Source organism: Condylura cristata, unplaced genomic scaffold, assembly GCF_000260355.1.
Source record: "Condylura cristata isolate star-nosed mole 26May11 unplaced genomic scaffold, ConCri1.0 scaffold00003, whole genome shotgun sequence".
NCBI lineage: Eukaryota > Metazoa > Chordata > Mammalia > Eulipotyphla > Talpidae > Condylura > Condylura cristata.
Window position 1 is genome coordinate 21,639,449 of NW_004567104.1, and position 22,555 is coordinate 21,662,003.

A 22,555-nucleotide genomic window follows, 5' to 3' on the forward strand; every position below is an offset into this window, starting at 1 on the left:
GAGCAGAGACAGAGGAGCAGCTTCCCCATTTGATGCTGGGGGGAGGGGGAAGTGCCCTGGGGTCCTGGGATGCCCAAGATCGAGAACATGGAGGGGCCAGGCTGAGACATCCCCCTCCCCCAAGTTTTCTCTGGCACTTCCTGGAAGTAGACAGGCCTCAGGTGACTAAGGCAGCTGGGCAGAGCTCATTACCATCAAGTGCCTCCTAACTCTACTTTTCCTTCTGAGAGTGGCAGGAGACAAAACCAATCGTGACCTAAAATCTTCCTTTCTCTTGGAAATCATGGAAAACATCCACTGAATTTGGGCTCATGAATTTCCCTTGCTTTTTCTATCTCCCTACTTCTCTTTGAGTGTCCAGAGTGCCATTCCCAAAAGTTCCTCTCCACCCTCAAGAAAATTCCATCTGGAAGAGGAGTTTCGTACCAAATACACAGGGCAGGATTGATTTCTTTCACATGACCTGGCTTTGAGAACACCTGACAGCTCTTTATAAATATCCTTTCTGTTTCCGCTGGAGGAAATGGGAATTCTCAACTGTTTTGTCTCTTCCTCTGCTCCAGGCCTTGCTTGCAAATATCTCAGAAAGAACATTAGAGTTGGATGGAATCTTCTGAGACCATGAAAGAACATAGATCCTCAGACCCCATTTACTTCTCTGCAGCCGTGCAATGCTCATGGCCTCTTCACGGAAAAGAGCAGCACCAGCTTGGAGGGGGCTTAACATACATAAGTGAATATTGTCTTTTGAGTGTGTATTTCCCCGTTGCAGGAAATCATGTCAGTTTTAGCCAATGGCATCTAGGAGGGACCATTGCTCTTCCTCCTCCCTGCTACCACACAAAATCACGCAAAATAGATGGCTCTCTGTTCTGAGGAGAGGAAAGAAAAACCCCATGGCCGAGACTAAGCGAGCTAGTGTGCTGAGCCCCAGCCGCCATCCGTCTCCTGGAAGACTTGCCAAAAGCTCTTGTGTGCGCTCCAGTGAGCTCATGTGTTGTCACGCCCATAAATGGATCCTGGGCTTCAGGGCCAGGGGTTAGGCTGGAAGAGGGAACTCAAAGAAATTGTGTTCTTCCAAAGACTGGGAGGAGGGGAGGTGGAGAAATGGGGAGGGTGAGGGAGGGAAGGGAAGAGGAGGAGGGAGGGAGAAGTGGGGAAGGGAGGATCTCTGGGAAGAAAATGTGCTCCTATTTAGGAAGATGAAAACAATTTTTATCTCCATGGAAGCCAACACAGACTGGCATTCCTCTTGGTAGCAATATCAGGAAAAGAGAAGGTGATGCTTTTTTTTTTTAATGAACCCCAGGTTGTATGGGAAGGGCACTGGGGTGAGGAGTTTAATGAGTCAAAGCTATGCGGCTGTGCATTGGGGTATACATAGAGAGCTCTTTCTCTTGGAGTATAGAGAGCAAGAGGGTAGTTAGGTACTCCAGTGTCCAGCTGGGAATCAGGCCTTGGTTGGGTATTGGGCCTGCTTTCAGTTGTTGCTGCCATGTAGGCTTTTCTTGACTGTGAAACTCATTTCATGTATGGGCTGAGACAGGCTGAACGTTCTGATACCTCCTGGCATTTATTTCACCTGTTTCTCTTTTGTTTGTCAGAGTCACTGAGCTGGCAGATTCTTGCAAGCAAACTGACCCACCACATTGTCCAGACCATCTCTGTCAGTCCACCTGGATCCCAGAGGCCAACCACGGTGCACACAGAGTGATACCTGCTTCCTTATACTTCACCTATGGAAATGCTCTCTCCCTCACAAAAGTGAGCTGATGCTTTTCAACCAGATTTCCCAGACATTCTCTTGGGGGTTGACCCACTTCCAGATCCATGCCAGTGAAGGAGGCGGCTCTTTCTGTACATTCAGGCAGCCTGCCCCTCCCCTAGGCTGGCTTCATTATCTTCACGTGTGGGGCAAAAACTAACTTTTTTTGATATGAATAAATTAGTGTGAAAATAGGATGTTTTACTATTTTACCTGTCCACATAAGGCTGTGCCCAGCCTTTCTGTAACTATTTGTGCTTTAAACTTTTATTTTAAAAATAAGAACCTGCATCGTTCAGGTAAATACAGTACTTTGCATGTTCTTTCTGCCATCATCTGTGCTTATAACACTTCCCCATCTTGTGTATTTGAAAAACTTAGTATGCTGTTTACCACCTCCTTTCCAGTTCAGTCAGGAATGTTTTGAATTCAGAATGACTTTCCTTGGGTTCCATTCAAAACTTTCTCTCAATAAGTGATGGCTATTGCCCTGATCAATTTCTAGTGTGGCCAGTGGATTCAGTCACTTGAGAAAGGACCAAGCTCACCAGCACAACACTCTGAGGTCTTCCTCTGGCATCGTAGGTAATGTACATCCCTTTCAGCACAGTGTATTTTGGCCAAGGATTTTGGCTTGAGATGCCATGAGATCTATGATTAACTTTCAAATATTTTAGTTAAAAAAATTGAAACAAAAATGGCACAATAATAACTGTTGAAATTAAGTGCTCCGTATATGGGTTCTTATTACACTCGTAGCACTACTTTTCTGTATGTTTGAAATTTATCTTTTTAGAAATATTTGGGATTACATTTTTGCTCTTAACAATTTTCTTAATAAAAAGAAATTATTCCCAGATGTTTTAATTCCAGACTATATTTAATCTGGGTGAGGGGAACTTCAGGAGGCTGATAGGGAGGAAGGGGGTGTGGGAACTGCTTAGTGCTCTTAGGCTTCTTGTCATTGCTTTAATGCCTGGTGGTAGCAGAGTATGATGGCAGCAAACCCCAAACAGCAATTGAATGACATTTTCTATTATTAACACACTTCAGGATGGGTCTCTAGGCTAAAATAAATAGTTTTACCTCCAGGATATTGGGGAGAGAGGAAATATTTACCAGGAAAATATTTCTTTTCTTGATGACCATGCCATTTATGGTAAACAATTGGTACCAGTTTTCATAGGAAAATATAGACACAAAAGAGTTCATTCATTATAACTCTGAAATCTTCTGGATTGCCATTCATATTGTGGGGTTTATCAAGTCTATTTCCTTTCGTGTTATCTAAAATAAATGTAAATTACTCTCTTATTATTCCCTCATCTGGTAATTACTGGTCATCTATTTCAAAAGGAACTTTTTAAGGAAAAAAATGAACTTTTTGCCTAATTCCAAAAGCAGTCCTTTTACTCCAAATTATGATTCAACCATCAGATTTTTAAAAGGACATGTCAGCTCTTCACCCTATCTTAGAAATCTGTTCTAAATTCTGTTTAAATTCTAGTGTTTGACTCCCTGATCCTGGTCACCTGCACTGAATGTCAAGATGGTCTCTGTGTATCATTTAACATGATTGCTAATATTATGTGAATGCTGTGATTGGGTGGAGGTCTTGAGTGTTCATCGTTGGCTGTTCTGAGTAGTGTCCTATGGTATGGTCCAGGTGGTGACTTGGAGAGGAGCTAAGAAAAAGAGAGGCAGGTAAGTACGCATGGATGGACCTTCTCGTGCCCAGATCTGTTCCTTCCCAGTGCCCTCCATGGCCAAAGGAATGCAGTTTCTCATTTCAGCCCTGTGGAAAAGCGAGGACAGGGACATGAATTTCTAATGTGAGAAGGAAGCAAGTTGGACACAGGGGATTGGTTTGAGGGACCAAATCCCTGTCATCGTGCTTGATTCTCAGAGGAACTGGCCATGGCACCGTAAGCATAGACCTGGACTTTGAAGGTAGATACTCTCACGTCTGAATTCTGACTCTGTCTCATTAAGATTTACTTCCCTCCCCCCCCAGTTTCCTTTAAACCACCACTGACTTCATAAGTTCTTGTGCATTTTAAAAATGGCCTTAAAAATAATAGGTTTTAGACTGGACAGTTATGGTTATTATTTACTAAAAAGTTCATCAATGCATAGATATTTTCATTTAACAATTAATTTAATTTTTTAAGAGACCCATTTTTTTCTTTCTTCCTTTGGACTGTGATGTTCATAGTCATTTTCTTGTCCAAATAAATCTGTTAAAATACCCACTTCTCTGTCTCTTGTCATGTCCTGAATCTGTATCTTATTATGATATTTGCTGTGTTGTAACTTTACTTCTGTACTGTCTTTTTATTCTGTTGTAACTTTACTTCTATACTGTCTTTGTCAGTTCTGACCTGATCTCTAAGAAGTAGATTGCAAATATTTCTATCTTTCTTTCCTAGTTGAATATCGCATTTTCTGAATCATGGAGCTGCACTCCATGTGACCTAGAAAGGCCTTTGATGATCCATATTTAGCTGTATCCATCACTCAACAGATGTCTGGGTAGTTAAAGGCCCCCATGAGCTCCCTCTACATCCTGTGGTTTCAAGTTCCTGAGTTGTTAGTTAAAAAGCTTTCATGCCTTTTACTCCCCTTCCCCTACCCATTCCAGGGTAGAAGAATAGATACCAACTTTAGCTACTCACTCATTGAATACACACTTACTCATTACCTACTTATATGCGTGAGAGTGGGTAAGACATTATCCTCTTTGCTTCATCACATTTTCCTAATTTGACCCATTTAGAGTAGTCTTCCATGTTTTCTGATTATTTTTTTCCCTAGAATCTGCATTGATCATCCAATTAAATGGTCTCTTCTATCTGCAGTTTATGGATCTCTGGGAGACTCAGAATCTTTACTGCAAACTCTGGAACCTAGCTGTATAATGCACCTGTTAGTGCATCCACGCCTTTCAGGGTGACATGGGTTCATCATGGGCTCCATATAAAAGGAACTTGAACTCTTGAACTAGCAGATGAAACTGCAGAGTTCTGCTTGCTGCTCTGCATCACTGACATGAAGAATGAAGTAGAAGCAAGCATGTTAAATAGCTAATTACACCCCCCCCCAAACTTTGGTTTACTGTGTCCCTGTGGTTTTCTGATGCCCAGGAGGAAAGAAGTCTCTCTGCTTTTTGAGCTCTCTGGATCTTCCTATTAGATAGCATCTCTTGGCATCTGAAAGGCAGCTTGCCATTCTGTTCTCCTGTGGAACACAGATGGCCCAGCCCACGCCTATCACTAATGAGGATCACATGCTGAGCTTTCTTGCTGGAAGCTCCCTTCAAAAACCCTACTCCTTCTTCCTTGTGCGGGCCGGTCACTGTTGACCATGGCATTTAAGTCTGAGAAGGTCGTTTGTTGCTCTCCCACTGAACAAATTGAACAGGACACCTATTAGGTAGGCTCTGGGAAATGATTTCCATCTTGTCTGAATTTGAAACACTGACGATTAAAAATTATTGCCAATTTGACTGCAAAGGTGATGTTTTGGATTCTAGCAGTCCACAGAGGCTGCTGAGTTCAAATATGAGCAAACACTGGACGTTCTTTGGGAGGAACATGATTAGATGACTAGATAGAGGTTGACCAGAGAGGCGACCAATTTGCCAATGTCACGTACTCTCACCTAGGATGATGGTTGGGTGAGAAACAGAGAAGAATGTTAAAGGTACTAAAATCTAGAACATTTTGATGTGTCACAGACCCAAGTCAAGTCTTTGCTCTACCACTTGTTATCTGTTTGTCTTTTGGATATGGTATTTTACCTTCCCATGCGTTTACTTACTCCTTCATTTGTAAAATAAGTACAAAGCTCATATCATGGGCTGTTCTGATCATCAAAAGGGAGAGGATATGAAAAGACTTTGTTACCATGTCTTGCACCCAGAAAGCAATAAATGGGAGTTTTCTTTCTTAGCTTTTCCCCCGTGTGCACTCCAAATGTCCAAGATCATGTAGGACATCAGGGTGAATTAAATACAATGGCCCCATGTGAAATTCTATACAATTCTTCTCTCATTTTATAAAAAACTCAATTTTTACTTGTCACATGGGATAGTTTTTTTTCTCTTCCTATTGCAAGTTAGGTTCAGGTCTGGCATTTGTGACTAGAAGTGTTCCATATTAGCAGTATGGGACCCAGTAGAGATGAAGTTCTCTTTTGATTTTAATACTGTAACTCATTCCTTTAACTTTCAGAGCTACTAAGGAGAGATCTCTGTCACCAGTAATTAGCCTTGAGAGCGCCTCTGAGTCTGATCAATCCGGCCACGTGCAAATACGATTGAAATAGTCAGTTTCCACTGATCTGGAAATCTCTATGGGCCATTTCTCATTCTTTCAAAAAAAAAAAAAAAAGGTTGTCGTGGGGGGGCACTGAAATAATGCTGATCTAGAGAAAATAATAGACCAGTTGATGTAACATTGATGCCTGCAAAACCGTTTCTAGTTTTTTTTGACAAGGTGTGCCATTCACTGCTTGTTCCCTGCCCAATCAGGTCAAAGGTTTTTCTATTAGAGCAGATAGATGTTCATCTCTCTGCAAGGTAGTCCTTTCTACACTAGGTCACCTTGGCCTCTCTAACACTGTATTCTTTAGATCCAGTTCTGTTTCGCAGAGCCATAAAGATGAAGCCTGACCCTTGGTTGCTATATATCCCCTTTAATTTTCCTCCAATTCCTTCCTTTCTCAGGGGACAAAGAATCCAGTTCCTTGATCCTTGGTTGAGGGGAAAAATAAAGTTAGTTAATAAAACAGAAGAAAGTAGAGACTTTCTACTTTCATTTTAAGAATGAAGACTTTTTGTGCTAGAAAAGTACTTTCGGTAATATCATATATCCCATCAGAAAGAAAGAAAGAGAACAGAAAGAAAGGGTAGGCTTAAGCAGTGCTTCTATAGCTGCTGACAGACAGACACCTCTGTGGTCCTTTACTGTGAGTCCTTAGTGTTAAGCTTTTCTGTGTATCTCCAAGAGGGGATTTGGTACTTGACCACAGCACTCTTGTCAAGGACATCTTTGTGAAACACATTTTTCAAAATTATGGTATCAGATATGCTGCAAGGACTCCCACCAGACATTTGAAATAACTTCCTGGTTGGTTATTGTTGGCTCCTGGACCTGGTGACCAAGGAACATGATGAAGTTTCCTTCCTGGGAAGGTTGGTAGAGTCTTCTCCTCCCTTGTATCCCCTTAAGACTAGCTTTGGGCACCCACTTGTCTGTGAGTGTTGAGGTGTAGAGACCTGTGATTTCGTGAATCTGAGTCTAGAGCCTTCCCATCTCTCTAATTCTGTTTCCATGGATCCAAATTGTGGTAGTGTTACAAGGAAGGTAGAGCCTAACTGGGACAGGAGGTAACTGAGGATTCTGGCCAAGAGGAGAGGGGGATAGAGATGGGGAAAAGTTGATGCAATTATTTTTGGCAGGAGTTAGAACCAAAGCAGCAGGAGAGAGTAAGTTTTAAGACTCCCTGGCAAAGTAACTTCCTAATCTGTCACTGAGTATGTGTAAAAAAGTGATTAGTGGGTCTCTATATTTATCATGATTACTCACAAATATGTAATTTACATAATATATACAGCACATTAAGTACTATGTCACCTTATATAATGTGCATATGTATAATATATATGCATGTTATGTAATGCCAGTCTGGAGGCTCTTCCAGGTTCTGCCAAGTATTTCCTAATTTATTTGGCAATTTTAACATATCTTTTCCATCTGTGGAAAGAACTCTCTTGAGAGGAGCTGGTCGCTGACCTGAAATATAATCATCCTACTTATCTATCTCCATTCTCAACTCACTGGAGGAAACCTACAAAGACCAAGCCATAATTAGATGCAACTCCTAGCCTATTAGTCCAGGAACAAAACAAGGTATTGATGAGTTCCCATTTCATTTTTTATTGCTAGTGGGATAGAAGTATGGGGGAGGGTGAGAACAAGTCTGTAACATGGCTAGTGTCAGAGTAAGATGAGGAATAGGGGACAGGACTCTCTTCTGACTGCCCAACTGTGTGATGCGGAAAGCCACTAAACTTCATTAAACCTTATTTTCTTCATTATGAGGACTTGGATCATAATACCTTCTCTACCTACCTCATAGGTCACTGTGGTCAGGTATTCTACACTACAATGAGGTCCTAGACGGTAGGGACTCGCAGTCATAGTAGTTAAGGAGTGAATTACAAAGTCAGATTAAACCACACTAGACTTACTGAAGTTGTAAAATTGGAAGTGCAATTCATCAACGTTTGTTACACCCTGTGACTCTAAGGAGGCCTCGGGAAGCATAACTCAAGTCACACTGCTAGAGCAGAGTGGGCAGTGGTGAGCCCCTGCAGGAGACTTGTGAATCTCTGAGAATCATTTTCACATGTTGATAAGTGCCAGGTTTCAACAGCCTCAGTGTTGGAGGGTTAAGGCTGAAATACATGCAAAAACTATAAATGTCTTAGGCTCAGTTGCCTTAACCTGCCTTAGTTTCAGAATTAAGTGGCTTCCGAGGGAGTACCTGTTGTCACTCTGGAGCTTGTTGGTGCCATCACCGAGGATCCCATCGGTAAGGATGTTCTTCAGGTGGCCTGGTTTGTCCCTGGCCAGTGTTCTTTGCTTTTAGGTCGAGCTGGATGATTCTAGCTCTCCATCCTAGGTGGTCCTAGATGATTGCTTCTGTCAGAGTTGGATCAATTTTGCATACAATCTTAATTTTCCCTTCCTTGTCCAAAGCTCCTGAGCTAGTTCAAGGAGATTAGAAGCAGCTCTGTGGAGCTGCGTCGAATAGGCCCAGGTTTCCTCTTGAGAAATCTCAGAAGGGGATGGAGGCCTGAGGAAGTAAAGATGCAGAGGCAGATGTTTCTTTTTACCAATGAAATGACATATGCTGGCCCTGGGGAAAGAAGGGTCACACAGGCACCAGCTGAGTGAAGCCCAGTGAATTCTGTCCGAGGCCTTTCTGGCTACCGAGTGGCAGCACCTTGTAGAAAGTGCCTGAGTCCTCCTGTGACTCCCACTGAGGTATCCCTGAAGCCACGGGTGTTTCCAGAATAAGACACTACGGCGACTATGATGAGGTGACAGGTGGAGAGTTAAATCTGATGATCTGTCTAATGTCTTCAACACTGGCCAACTTCTCAGGCCAGAGAGACCTCTGGGAAGTACGAGGAGGCCCTTATTCTCTTGTGTGAGTCTGTCCCATCCTTACATCCAAACACAATCTTTCTTAGGGGCCAGAAATGACCATCTATTCCAAGATGTGTAGATTCTTGCCTCTGTTCATTATCTTCTCAGTGGCACCTATTCCAAACCACATGAACCAAGACAACAAGTCACTTAACTTTTCCAAGACTTAGTTTCCTTATCTGACAAAAGGGAAAGTAATTCCTGCCCAGCACATCTTTCATACTTGTGTTGAGGCTCCAGAATTGGATCACTATGGGGAAATGGTGGGGTGTGGGGGATAAGAACGTTCTTCTGTTCCTATAACTACATCTTTTTTTTTCCCCAATCAGGAAAAGTCCATCGGTAAATAAATATTTATATCTATATAAATATATATGCTACATATATATACACATACACAGACCATCACAAGGGTCTTCAGATCATATTCTGGGAGTAGTGGATGCAGAGGCAGGAGAGAAGTGCCTGATGGTTTGTCTCCTGGTCTCCTCAGCCAGAGGCCCTTCCCTCCCATCTTTTCTGCCTTCAGGAATAGTCTGTCACCAGGGCTTGGAACTCAAACAGGAAACACACTTTGGCTTGAAAAAGAAAGAAGCTGGGGGTGGTTTTTTTTCTTTCCTTTTTACACAATATTATGACACCAATTTGAAAAATAAATCCCAGTTTCTCTGCTTTCCCTCCCAGGTGTTCACAGAACTAAGAAAATAAATACCACATCTAAGGTGTGCCTTGCAGGCAGCTCTGGGGGCTCTTGGAGCCATTTCTAAACAAACACACAGCCACCAGGAGAAGGCTTTGGGAAAATAACAAGTGCCCACTGACAGCGCAGAGAACCAGGAATGGAAACACCGCTTTCCACAGCCTTTCTGCCTCCTCAGCAAGTTCAAGAAGAAGCTGTTGCTCGAAGGGCAACCTAGGAACCACGTGTGCCTGCAGAGCCCAGCAAGGACTACTCTCTGAGTGTTGGAGGCATTTTGTCTCTGCACAGAGAGACCTTTGTGCAAGCTCTCTACAACAGGAGTCTTTTCCGTTGGCCACATCCGATCTCACAGTAGGCAGGAAACCTGCAACCTGCTCCTTGAGTGTCCATGAAGAAACTTGCAGGACTGGTAGAAAGAAAGATTTTCTTTCAGTCTCAGAAAGTCCCACTCACGGCCTTCTGGGATGGTGGCGGTTGTTGCATGGGCCCACCACACTCTGGTGGGCCCTGGTGCGGTTGGGATGCTTCCACTGTTGAAATAAAATGAATGGCAAGGTGAAGGTTTCTTCCTGAAGGGTGGCTTTGCTTCCACTGGTTAGAGAAGTGTGTATGTTTGACATGTGTTCATGTGTGTGTGTATGTGTGTGTGCATGTGTGTGTGTTACAATTTCTTGTTTTCTCTCTTAGTGCAACTGGCATTATGTACATTGTTTAGTCTTTTGAACGGCTCTTCCTTCTCAGAGAAAAGAAGCTGCTCTTCTGGGGAGGCCCCATCATCATGGGCGCTTGGTTCTTGTGAGTAATTTTAATCTAAAAGCAAAGAGGCAGAGATGAATTAGTGGCATGCACACCCCAGTAGCCTAAGGGAAAGTGAGTCGCAGAGAGAGGAAGGCAGGCCAGCTTTGGGTTAGAAGGAGCCCCATGCAGAAGGACGACTGTCCTTGAACGGCTTCAAAACTGGCAACTGGACCCTGACTGGGCCTGGAGTTTGGCAACTGGAAGTGAGGGGAGGAAAAACTGAGGAGAGACAGGTGTAAGCTTCCCACGTGGTGATCAACTTGCACCTGTCTTCTGTCGTCGCTATTCATAGACTCTCAGAATGTCACAGCCAGAGGAGACCTTGGGGACCATCTCAGTCAACCCCTCTGCAGGATGGATAAAGGGATGGAAGCCCAAGGCTCTGTGATGTCTTAGCTTGGTTAAAGGTCACACAGAAGGGGCAGACACAGCCTGATTCTTCAGCTCCTATTGCTTCTGGCCATTCCTGGACAGGCAAAGCAAAGATTTTAACCAGTAACTCAAAGCTGAATTCAGTCTGACCTCTGGCCCAAGCAACACCAGGTGGAGAATTTCCCAATGAAACATACATATGTTTTTTGTCTGCCAGGGAAGATGCAACTTTTTTAGGTTTCATGAATATTTTCTCATGCAAACTGGTAAGTACTCATTTTGCCTTCTTCCCAACCTAATCCTAGCGCATGGCATCAAAATGCTTAATTCTTATTTGAATATGACCTGGTGACACTGATGCTTAAATAATCTGCACTGACTGCATTATCAGTCCATCAATAACACTTATCAAATATGACATATGTTCACAGTAGGAAGATGATGTGGGAACAAGAGACTCTTAGAATTCAAGACCTGCATTTGGGTCTCCAAAGACCTATATATAGCTCAGTTCTGGAACTCTGACTATTTTGCTGTGAGCCTCTGGATAAATCACTTAATTTTCAAAACTAGGGCTTGCTCAACAGTCAAAGGATGATAATAACATTCACCCTATTTTTCTCACCAAATTGTGAAGATCAAATGATAGACTGTCAGTGAAAGCCCATGTAAACTGTAAAATGGAAAATGTCAACAAGTTTATTAAGTTAACGTGGGATAAGTCAAGTAGTGTTAAGAGCTAGGCAAGGAATGCAGAGTCTGAATGGAGTGTTTACAAAGAATTTTAATTTTTGAAAGGAAAGGAGGGAAATGCGTCGGCAAAAAAATAAAAGGACAAAAAAAGGACAAAAAAGGGCAGACAGGCCACATATGAACCCCATATTTGGATAAAGGATGAGAAGTGAGGTCAGGTGAACGGCTAGAATAGGGTTTCAGAAAGGGGTTTTTTTTGGGGGGGGTAATTGGGGAATTGATAACCTTTTAAGTTGGAGAATAACATAATAGAAATCGAATTTGAGAGAAATAATTCAACAGCCATTTTAAGGGAGAGCTGGAATAGGGAAGAGTCTGGCTAAGTGGATTCTACTGCAAACCAGGTTTAAATTTATAAGGCCCAAAATATGGAAAGAAAAGGATAGGACCAAGAATCATGGTGGAGAATTAGCATACCTTGGTTAATAGAAACTGAAAACAATGCTGATGTGGGTTTCTTCAGGGGTGGAGATTGAGAAGTGGAGTAAATCTTTTTGGTTTATGGTCACCAGAGAAGCAAACCAATAATATATCAAGTACTATTTTGTATTCTTTTCCTATAGGCTTTGTGTATCTTCCTGAATTTATGGGAGAGAGGTATAGACTGAGAATTCTCACAGTATTTATCTTTGCATGTGATTTTGCATTATCTGATGATTGTTTAATTGTTCTAGACCTTCTTTCCTAAACATAGGAGCCCCATGGTGGGAAGAACTTCATTTTTATGCAATGGAAGGACCAATGATTAGCACAACCAAGAGAAGAGAGGGAATGTCCTGGCACAGATGACTGTGTTTGGGGCAGACAGCAACTGTTAACTTTTTTGCTTTTTTTTTAGTTTGTTTCTATGCCCACATGTTTTTAATAAAACTTAATCTGTTTTATCTTGAAAGCATATCCAATATCACTAAATATTTGTTAAGTATGATTTTCAATGATTTAAAATTATTCAAAAGCTGATGAATGTCATAAGGATGATTTAATCCATACCCTAAATATTGAACTTTAAGGTAATTTTCTTGCTATTATGAATGATAAATCGTCATTCTTACATGTCAATTTCTTTTTGTATTTTTGATAAACTGTACCTTATTTAGAATAAATTCTTTGAAGCATATGAACAATTTTAATGTCAGGGCAAATGAACTCGATCAATGTATATTAATATTTGTAAAGGTCCTCATAATACATTGCTTCTAGAAAAACTTTACCAATTATACTCTGGCTTCACTGACTGAGCTAGACTCACCACACCCTTGTGAACAAGAAATATTATCTCCAAAAGAAAAACAAATTGTGTTGATTTGATAAGTGACATATGGCATGCTTTCTATTTTCATTTGAAATTTTTCCTTCCCTCTCCCTCTTGTTAAGAGTTGTGATAATAAATATTTTTTTATAGCTCATGGCATTCCTTCTGTGAATTCTGTTAATTATTATGTTGATATTTTCTCCTGCCAGTTCCTAGGAGTTCTTTGTACATTGTGGGAATTAACCTGCTTAAAAAAAAAAAAAGATTTATTTATTTATGCATACAGAACTGGGGTACAGGCCACAGGTGCAGGAGCAGTGAGAGACAGAGTGGGGAGCAGAATAGGCAGATCAATGAGTACATTGCTAGGGGAACAGGGAGAGAGACAGGAGAGGTCTGTCACCATGTGGGTCATCTCCAGGGCAAGGGATCGAACTCGCACTGAAGCGGTTGCGGCTAGCTTGCAGTGTGCACCCTAAACCATTGCACCACTAGGGAAGGCGTAACCTGCTTTTTAAGATATCTATTGCAAACATCTTGTCCTTAGTCTTTTAAATATCTAATTGACGTTTCTTATTTGTAGAATTTTAAATTTGCTAATAAACATATCACCTTTTCCTTAGAAAGTTCATGCTGATAGTGTGATTATAGTCACCTACCCTCTTATTCTTCCCCTCCCCCACAGATATAACACTTAATACTTTAATTGGGTGGGAGTGAAGTCAGAGGTTGGTATATTGACATAATGACGTTTTCGTAAACCGTCAATTTCTTGGATACCATATGTTAAACAGTCAACTCCTTTCAACTTAGTTTATGATCTTTTTTTTTCCTTTATTAGTTTTTACATGTGTTAAAGTTTCTTAGGGCTTCCCCCCCCCCAGGTACTATTGATTTATCTATCCATTTGTGGAATTATTGTTGTTGTATAACTATTGAATATCTTCTAGTAAGTCTTTCCTTCCTGTTTTGTTATAAAATGCCTTAACTGCTGTTTGCCAAATTAAAGCAACAATTGTATTGGGATTTTTTTGAGATCCCTATTTAGAAACATGGCTTCTACATTGTTTCTATATTCAAAAATGTTTTCATATTGGCTAAGTCTGTTGTCATTTATTTCTTCACAGTTCATTTTAATGTTTTTGTTATTGCTATTATGATAGCTCAACTTTCCCCCATTGTATTCTTCTGAATGATGATTGAGGTACATACCAAAATTATTCAACTTTGCTTGTTTTTCTATAGGGCATTAATGAAGTAACATACTATAAGGTTTTCAGTTGATTCTAACAGCTTTCTATATGTACATTATGTGCAAATAATGAGTTTGAGTCGTTTTCAAATAGTAATATTTCTTTTCTGCTTCATATACTGCATTGGTTAGAATTTCCAAACAATATTAGCATCTGTGTTTTATTATTAAGTAAAATGATATTTTTTCAGGTATTTTTAACTATTTAGAGAGAGTACCTTTCTCAATTTTAGCTTCTGAAGAATTTTTACCTTCAATAACCAGAAATGTGGAATGTAATAGAATATTTTTGGGTCATTTGTTCAATGTATTATTTACATAATTTTTCTGTTAAACTAATGTTTGAAGGCTTTCTTGCATTCCTTTTTTTTGAGAAGTAAAGTATTTTTTACTATATTGCTCAATTCTATATACCAATTCTTTAATTAGGACTTTTGTATCATGCTTTTGCATATTTGACATACTTAAAGAGCTGGTTCTAGATTTCCCTATTTTTGAATTAATTTCTACTTTTATTTTTATTATTTTCTTCCTTTTTAAGTTTGTTTTATTTTTTTAAATTTTAATTCTGGTACTACTCATTCCGCATTTTTTTCCTTTTTTAAATGATGGCTTTAGATGATACTTTGAATTTGTTTCCAAATTCAAAGAGGCTACATTTTTTAAGTTCTGAAAAAGAACCTCCTAATTTTATTTTTTAAAGAGTAAATAATGGTGGTTTTGAGCTCCTTTGGAAGCTACTGTTGTTAAGGAGAACTTGTGTTCTTTTATTTTAGTTATAGCCATTATAAGAAGTGTATCACTGACCTTTAATTTTTAAAACAACATGAGAATATTTTTCTTTTAATGGGTACTGAAACACATTTACTAATTTTGGGTCATTTTTGATATTCCTAGTTTTAAAACTTTAAACTTGTTTCAAAACTTTAAAAATTGCTTGATATGTGTTTTCTGTCTTGTATTACATTGTTAAGTCTTGCAAATTTTAAATAAATAATATTATGAGTATTTGGCTATTTCAGAACCAGGTTTTTGGACTTAGAAGACTGGTGATCCATCAAGTGGATGAAGGTTTGATTTCCTCCAGTCTTGTAATTTTTTTTAGGTGACAGGAGGAACTTGGGTATACTTTCCCCCTCAATTCAGCTCCATCAAAATTATAAATAGTTGAACTTTCTTTTTCCCTCCCTAAATTGAACAAGGGAGTAAGCTATTAATAGTTCTTGTTGTAATATGTTTTCATTTTTTCTTAGTCTTTATAGAAACTGGAAGATTAAGGTAAGATTTTGCAGAAAAAAATTCTATGCTTGGTAACCTTTATAGAAGATTCCATCTCTGGAGTCTGTCTCGAGGGAGCAGTTTTGTGATTTGTAAAAGTTACATAGAACAAAGAGTTCTAGAAATACATCTACAATTCAGACTCAGTAGAAAACTCATAAAATCTCTCTAATAGAAAAACACGTGATGTTACTTCTGAAAAGCTCAAAATAGCAGGTTACCAAAGTATGGGAATACTTCACCAGTGTGAGGAAGCTCAGAAACACAAATTTGTCTTTTGAGATTTGTACTTCATGACAGTATTGAGAAAATTTTATAGATACCATTAAAATATACACAGAGAAGCAGTAATGGTTTTATCTCACTATCATCTGTAATATACCAATAAGCACCCTGACGGGAACATGAGGACAGCGGTTGCCTTTCGGCAGGGTCTAGCTCTAACTGAGAATGAACTGAGGAAGGAGGGCTGTAAGGCTCCTGCAGCACTGCTTAGTGGAGAGTGACCCCCACTCCCGTCTGGGAAATCAGGGAATGGGAAGCTTCCTTTATTTTAGTTTGTCCACTCACTCAGTCTTTCATTCACTCAGTAATTACAGTTCAACTATCACAAACCAAGCACAGCATCAGTTGCTGGATGATAACACCACAAACAAAATGCACCACTGGTGAGTGGTTATCATTTTGGTGGAGTTTTTAGTTGCGTCCGCAGGGCAGTGGTGCACCTGTGGGAGCAGGCCTGTGCATTGTGGGAATTCTTTCCAAGAGTCACAGCTGCAGCTGAGTGGAAGGTCTAGTGTACATGTGCAGATTCAGCTTCCATGTAAAGTAGCATGTTCTAACAACCAGACTTGCTTATGGGAAGAACACCCTAACTCTTGGGTTGATAAGTTCCCTGCCACTAGAATGAGTCAAGCTGAGGCTCTCAAGATACTGTAGATGAAGTCTCTGAATTCTCCAACTGGATCTGCAAGCTCTTTGAAGACAGCTTTGTGTCTCATTCAGTTTTGGAGTTGGTGCCTCACAGTACCTGGCACTTAACAGGTATTTGATAAAGGTTGGGCAGGCAAGGAACAGAGGGATATGGTGGAAGAGAGGTTGTACTAGATGATCTCCCAAAGCGTCTGAGATTCAGCAATTTCATATTGTGGGTGCCCAGAGAGGCCCCAAGTAAAGCTTCTCACCCTCATCTCAAAGACTGGTAAAACTCACCGTGCAAGGTGGCTGCATCCATGGCTCTCCATCCACTTGCATGGGGAGCAGCTTGTTCGTCCTGGAACCCAAGAACCAAGAGAACACAGTGAGCTTCTTGGAGTTGGAGAATCATGGAAAGAGGTGGGAAAACAACCATATTTGTCCCCCTAGGAGTGATTCTCTAAGACGTTCCTTAGGGCTTGTTAAAAATAGTTTGGGGTTCATCTCAGTGGTACTGACCCAGCAGTTCTAGGGCAAGGTCTGATTCTGTTGCTTTGGTCATCAGGCCCTGCTTTGCAAAATGTTGCCCTGGGTAAACAGCAAATCCGTAGAAGTCTAGGAAATAGTGGCCAACCAAGAATGGCAATACCACTGCTGAGCAGATCACAGTTTAAGAGTCAGCCGGAGGGCTTGCAGATCGTGCCAAAACTCCACAAAATGGGAAGGGTTATGAAATGGGAAGGCCTGGTTTCTATGTTGAGTGAGAGGTTGCATCACGTCAATGAGGTAATGTCTCCAAACTGTACAAGGTACTGGTCAGGTCTGAGTGAGTCTTGCCTTGTCCTACATCTTAACCAACCTCCCCAACAACAGCACACTCTGTGGGCCTGGCTTAACTGGGAAAGAGGGTCATTGGGAATATAGTCTCAGGGACAGGAGACGAAAGGAGAAAAGCATTGTTTTGGGCTAAGATTTTCCTGGTACATGGCTTCTTAAAGGGAGAGAGACAGGTCTTCTGATTTCCTTCTGTATAAGACTCGTGATTTCATACCACATTGCTTTTAGGAGAAAAGGTGGGTCCTTTCAGAGGCCTCCGGTCTGGGTGAGCAGGGAGCAACTGCCACCCACTGACCAGGAAGCCCTTAGCTGGATTTGTACCTGCCCTGTTTTCAAAATTACAGAACGAGGGAGGCAAGCTGTGTTAATATGTTGACGATTCCCTGACTGACCTGAGGATATTTAATAATGAAAAATAGTAAAGCTAATAATAAGACAGATAATAAGAAGAGTGGTATTTTGGTTCTTTGGACTGAAGGGATTATCTTGGAAATTTCCAAAAGGATAGAGTTCTTGGTTTACATTCTCTAGGAATAGACCTAGTGAATATGAAGAAAAAGTCCATCTTCTTGTACATGAATTTTTTTTTTTTTTGGTCCTTTGGGATAAAAATGTTCTCTGCCATGGCTTAGATGTGCTAATAGGATGGACCTATTCAGTGTCGAAGTCATGGAGAGTAGGGAAGGAATGACCTACAGAGATCAATTTGGAAAACGGGGTCCCTAGTACTTACTACTCAGAGAGAAAGGGGAGCTATCATTCCTTTAGAGGAATGATAGTAAAGATGACAAGGGACTACAAAGGGAGGGAATGAAGAAAAGGGCTTAGTGGGCTAGACCTTCCTTTAACAAGAGACAGGGAGAACCAGCTCTCAAGACCTTTCTATGAGATACAGGGTAGCAACAAAATCAGAGTTTCCCTAAATCTGTTCAGGGACATGTGGCCAACAAGTTCTCTGGTTAAAGGGTTCTGTGGTCAAATAACTTTGGGAAGCTTATATGCTGTGATTTTCTAGGACATCTAAGGTAAACCAATAGATTTGATCTGTAGAAATATAATGTAAAAGAAAGGGTATGAACTTCTGAAATAGTAGTTGGATAAGAATCTACCGAACTTCATTGATTAAATAGAGGCAACTGCAATCAGTGTTCCCTTCGGTTAGAACCCTCCCCGTTGGGAACTTGCACTGGCTGACCTGTGGATCCATCCCCTAAGAATCATTATCCTTTCAGTTAATTATACCAGGTTTGCTAATGTTGATTATTTAGCTCTATAAGACATACAGGAAGTAGTATTTTGAAGGTCAATCCAAGAAAAGCGTAGCAGAGAACTTGGTTTTTGTTAGAGCTACCCTTTGGCATATATTCAAGATCTTAATTTGTTAAGATGTAAAAATTCAGGATGTTAGACCTCTGGTTCCCTGGACCTCATAATCTCATACTCTTTGTAGAGAATTTCACCTATTCATTCTAAGAGAACAGCAAAGGGGCTGTGGTAGAACCACTACTTGATATCTTGGGTGATTGCATTAGATGGGCTTGGGAAAAATTCATTGTAAATGTTGTCAATTTTCTTTCCCTATTTTTCTTGCACAGAAATTCAATGATGGCTTCCTTGCTGTTGTTTATAAGGATGTTAAGAGAGATGGGAGACAAGGAGGCCTGTGGGTAGAGGAAACGTACCTGACGGTGACAGAGGAGCACTGGGCCAGCCTCCTGCCTGCACTTTTCAGACCAGTGTAGATCTGCCCCATCTCCATGGCTCCCTCTAGCCCCACCACTTCAAGGAGTTGGTCACCGAGGTCTGCAAAGAAAGATACCAAGCAGTGCATACACATCCCTCTGTTCCTCAGGCTGTCTCTGACCAGAAAATATGGTCCCCAGATAGCCAATATAAAGATCCACATTTCTTCATTTTCCACCAAACAGCATTTTCATACTCATTCTGAATAGGACTTTCACAAAAATCATTCATGATCAGAAACCCAGTTATAGTGAAAAAAAGGTTTTGATTCACAATATTACCATGCATCCGAAGAATGGTTTGGCACATTAAGAAGTTTATTCAAACATAGAATAATATACATGATGAATCAGCTCTTTTGGAGATAATTCTCAACCCCTCATCTTCCCATCCTCCACCCTCCCTCCCCACCCCCTACCCCCCCGTGCAGCCCAAGGCACACTGGTTTGGGATTAGGATAGGAAGGAATGTTGATGAAGGTCATTATCCATAGCTGGATCAAGTCTCACTTCTCTGAATGTCTGAATAACACCTTGGCTCCACTGATGATGACTGATGGTTAATTAACCTCAAATTTGGCCTGTGGTAAGCCTGTGGAGAGCCAACCTTCTTGGACATCTTTGGGGAAATCAATGACCTCTTTCAGGACACCAGGTGCCTAATCTGAGCCAAGGAAAAGAATATTTCACCTACACCAGATTATTCTGGGTCACAGTAGGAAAAGGGACAGAAAATATGAGTGTCAGGCTTGGAGTCACACAGGACTGATGGCCTCCCAGAGTGGCAATTGCTTTTAATTCAGCACCTGAAAAAGCCACCCTCCCCTCAACACCCTGCCCCAAGTTCTTGAGGCTTAGATTCTGCTTGCTTAGTTTCTTGGGCAAGCAATGGCAGGATCAGGGTTGGATATTGGGTATCACTTTTAGCACAGAGCTTTTATTATTTAAAAAAGTAACAAAATAAGAGGGCAAATTCTTAAAAAATTTCCATTCCTTTGCCTATCAAGCGAAAGTACTTTTCTCATAGGTTAGGACTAATAACTAATACCCTATTAATATCTACAAAAAGAAAGTTGTGTCTGTTAATGTTTATTTAACAGATGACTTCTGTCTTCCAAGGTGCCTCCTTGTATAGTGGAACAGTGTTTGTTAAGATTGCCAAAGAGATATTTGGGTTTGTCTTTACTTTTTTGTTTAAATAACTAACTTTTGTTTAAAAAACATTCTTTGATGGATGCATTTCTAATGAAGACAGTCAAACAGACCATTGGGTTGACCACAAATGTATCAACATTGCTCCAGAGTAGCTCTCTGCTGATCTCCAGTAAACATCAGTTGCCAACAGAGTCACACATTGCCTTAGCCTTTCTGTGACAGCTTTCCCCTCTACATCCATCAGTACTCCCTTTCTCCTTCTCTGGTCCTCGTTCTTCCCACATCTACGAAAAAAACACTGTCTCCAAACTCTGTCTCATTTTGACTTGGAATAAGATACCATGAAACAGCAATATTTATTTAGGAGAATGCTTCAGGCTCTTGTAACGAGTTTGGTTCCAATAAACAACAAATGTCTAAATCTTGTCACTTAATTAGTTCCTTTCTTATCAAAGAGCATTGAATAACCATTGGATAATCTTAGCTTACTGTGCCATTTTAACGGTGTCTCTGAAATCAAACTGTGATTATGAAAGAGGAGTGGGGAGAAGAGGAGGAGGAGAAGGTGAGGGAGAGGGAGGAGAGAAATGTATAGAGTGTATCTTGGGGCAAGGATGTGGAGGAGGTATATTGAGGCAGGGAAAGGAAGAGAAATGGGAAATAGAACATTGTAGAAGTTTCTCTAGGGGCAGAGAGACAGATGTCTTGCAAAATGTTGCTCTTTGTACCAGGCTTTGGTATCTTACAGTGCTGTGATAGTTCAATGTTTTCCCTCCTTGAAATATTCCTTGGTAACAAAATGTTCTAAGAAGCAGGGGACTTAATAGACTCAAGTGTTTCAGCTTTTACAATGTCTTGGTCTTTTAACAAATTTTCCTGTTGAATGGCTTTAACTCTAGAGTTGTTATCACTTCCCACACATTACCTTGCAGCTATCACTTCCCACACATTACCTTGCTTCCTGGCTCTAGGAGAGAAATAATGAAGGCTGATCTCATCAGGTGGTGGGTGGGTGGGGGGCAGGGACTCACACAAACGTGGGACTTGGTAGATAAATATAGGGGAAGGGGCTAGGGTCTGGTATTTTTTGATTGCAATTTTGCCATTAATTTTCTTCTGCATGTTCCCTGGTATAAAGAGGCTAGGATGACTCCTGTCTACTACCGAGAGAAGACTTGATTGCTCTTTTCTCTACCATTGCTTAACTGGTATTTCTTTCAACTTCTTAAAATGCCTGCCAGGAAGTCCTGAATTAAAGAAATCTAATTAACTTTGTTTCCCACACTTACTGGACCATGACAGCTTCTTTTGTGTGATACCTATAAACAGTTCATAGTAGTTTTATACTCTTTTGGGGGTTCTGGCATCAAGTCTCTTTACTTTATCTATCACAGAGAAACACAGGCAAACAGTAAATCTAGAGTCAAAATGAAGCATAAGAAAGTAAAAGTCAATGTCCAGACACACAGAAAAACTAACATCCGGAACTTAGAATCCAGGATTAGGACATCTGGTATTCCAGGTGTCTATTTTACCTTAGGTACCAATGATTCAGAGTGTGGTTTTGCCAGTTGCAGTCATTTCCATATTGTCTTTATGCTCCTCAACTCATTAGTATTTAAGATGGAATATTTATGTGCCTTAGTAAAACAGAACTTCATTTATTTACTCATTCATTCATTCATTCAACTGAGTAGGAACTAAATGCCAGAAACTATGCTAAGAAATGGGGCTCCAAAATGTTTTATATTTGAAGGACTCTAGAACAAAAGGAAGAAACAAAACTAGTTGCAGAAAATGTTTTCATTGGACTATATGATCAAGAAAGACTAAGTAACTGATACTAACTAGGAACTGTATGGAAAAACAGATATTTAAGGAAGGATCTGAAGGATGAATCCCAAGGTAATTTGTTGGATGAAGAAGGAGGTAGGACCTTCCAATGATCATGTGTAGTGGTGAACAGTTACAGGATGCAGAAAGGAATTAATTTAGCAATAAATACACTTGGCAAGTTCACTAGAAAAAGATAAAAATATTTATCCTTATGGAGAATTATTATCCAGAGATGTTTTTAAAACAAGAATTACAAAAAGGGACTCTTGGGTTGGGCACAAGCTTGTTGCAGCTGGAGAGGTAGGCATTTGAGCACTGCTATGGGTAACAAAAGTTACACAGTGCTTTGAGTATAGCGAACACTTAATATGTACTCTCCGAGAAAGAAAGAATGGGGAAGTAAAAGAAAAAAAAAAGAAGAAGAAGAATTAGAAGCAAAGGAGGAACAGCAAGGACAGCAACACTGGCCCCCTGGGTTCAGCCTCCAGCCTGATTTTGTAAGAGCAAATCCACTCATGTCATCCCCAAACCAACACCAGTTGGTGTTGGTACCAATTTGGTGCAGGGAGGAGAAACGAAAGATCTATTCTTTCATACATAAATGAGAGTGTAAATTGGCAGAAAGTTTTTTCAAAAAGAGATTTGGCAATCAGAATCTAAAATTTTCATGCCATTGATTCATT

The 22,555-nt window shown here is 40.5% G+C and overlaps 1 protein-coding gene across 4 annotated transcripts in view; it reads right to left on the reverse strand.

The window, feature by feature from the left end:
• Nucleotides 1-22,555, reverse strand: part of DGKG (diacylglycerol kinase, gamma 90kDa) — a 188,253-nt gene that overhangs the window by 2,285 nt on the left and 163,413 nt on the right. For all 4 annotated transcript variants that reach the window (XM_012733612.1, XM_012733606.1, XM_004675068.2 and 1 more), the window contains 3 exons: nt 18,822-18,942; nt 16,600-16,660; nt 8,315-10,492 (listed from right to left, as the gene is read on the reverse strand). In XM_012733612.1, coding sequence (XP_012589066.1) covers nt 10,394-10,492; nt 16,600-16,660; nt 18,822-18,942 — 281 coding nt within the window. In that variant the 3' untranslated portion in view covers nt 8,315-10,393. The remainder of the gene's footprint in view (nt 1-8,314; nt 10,493-16,599; nt 16,661-18,821; nt 18,943-22,555) is intronic.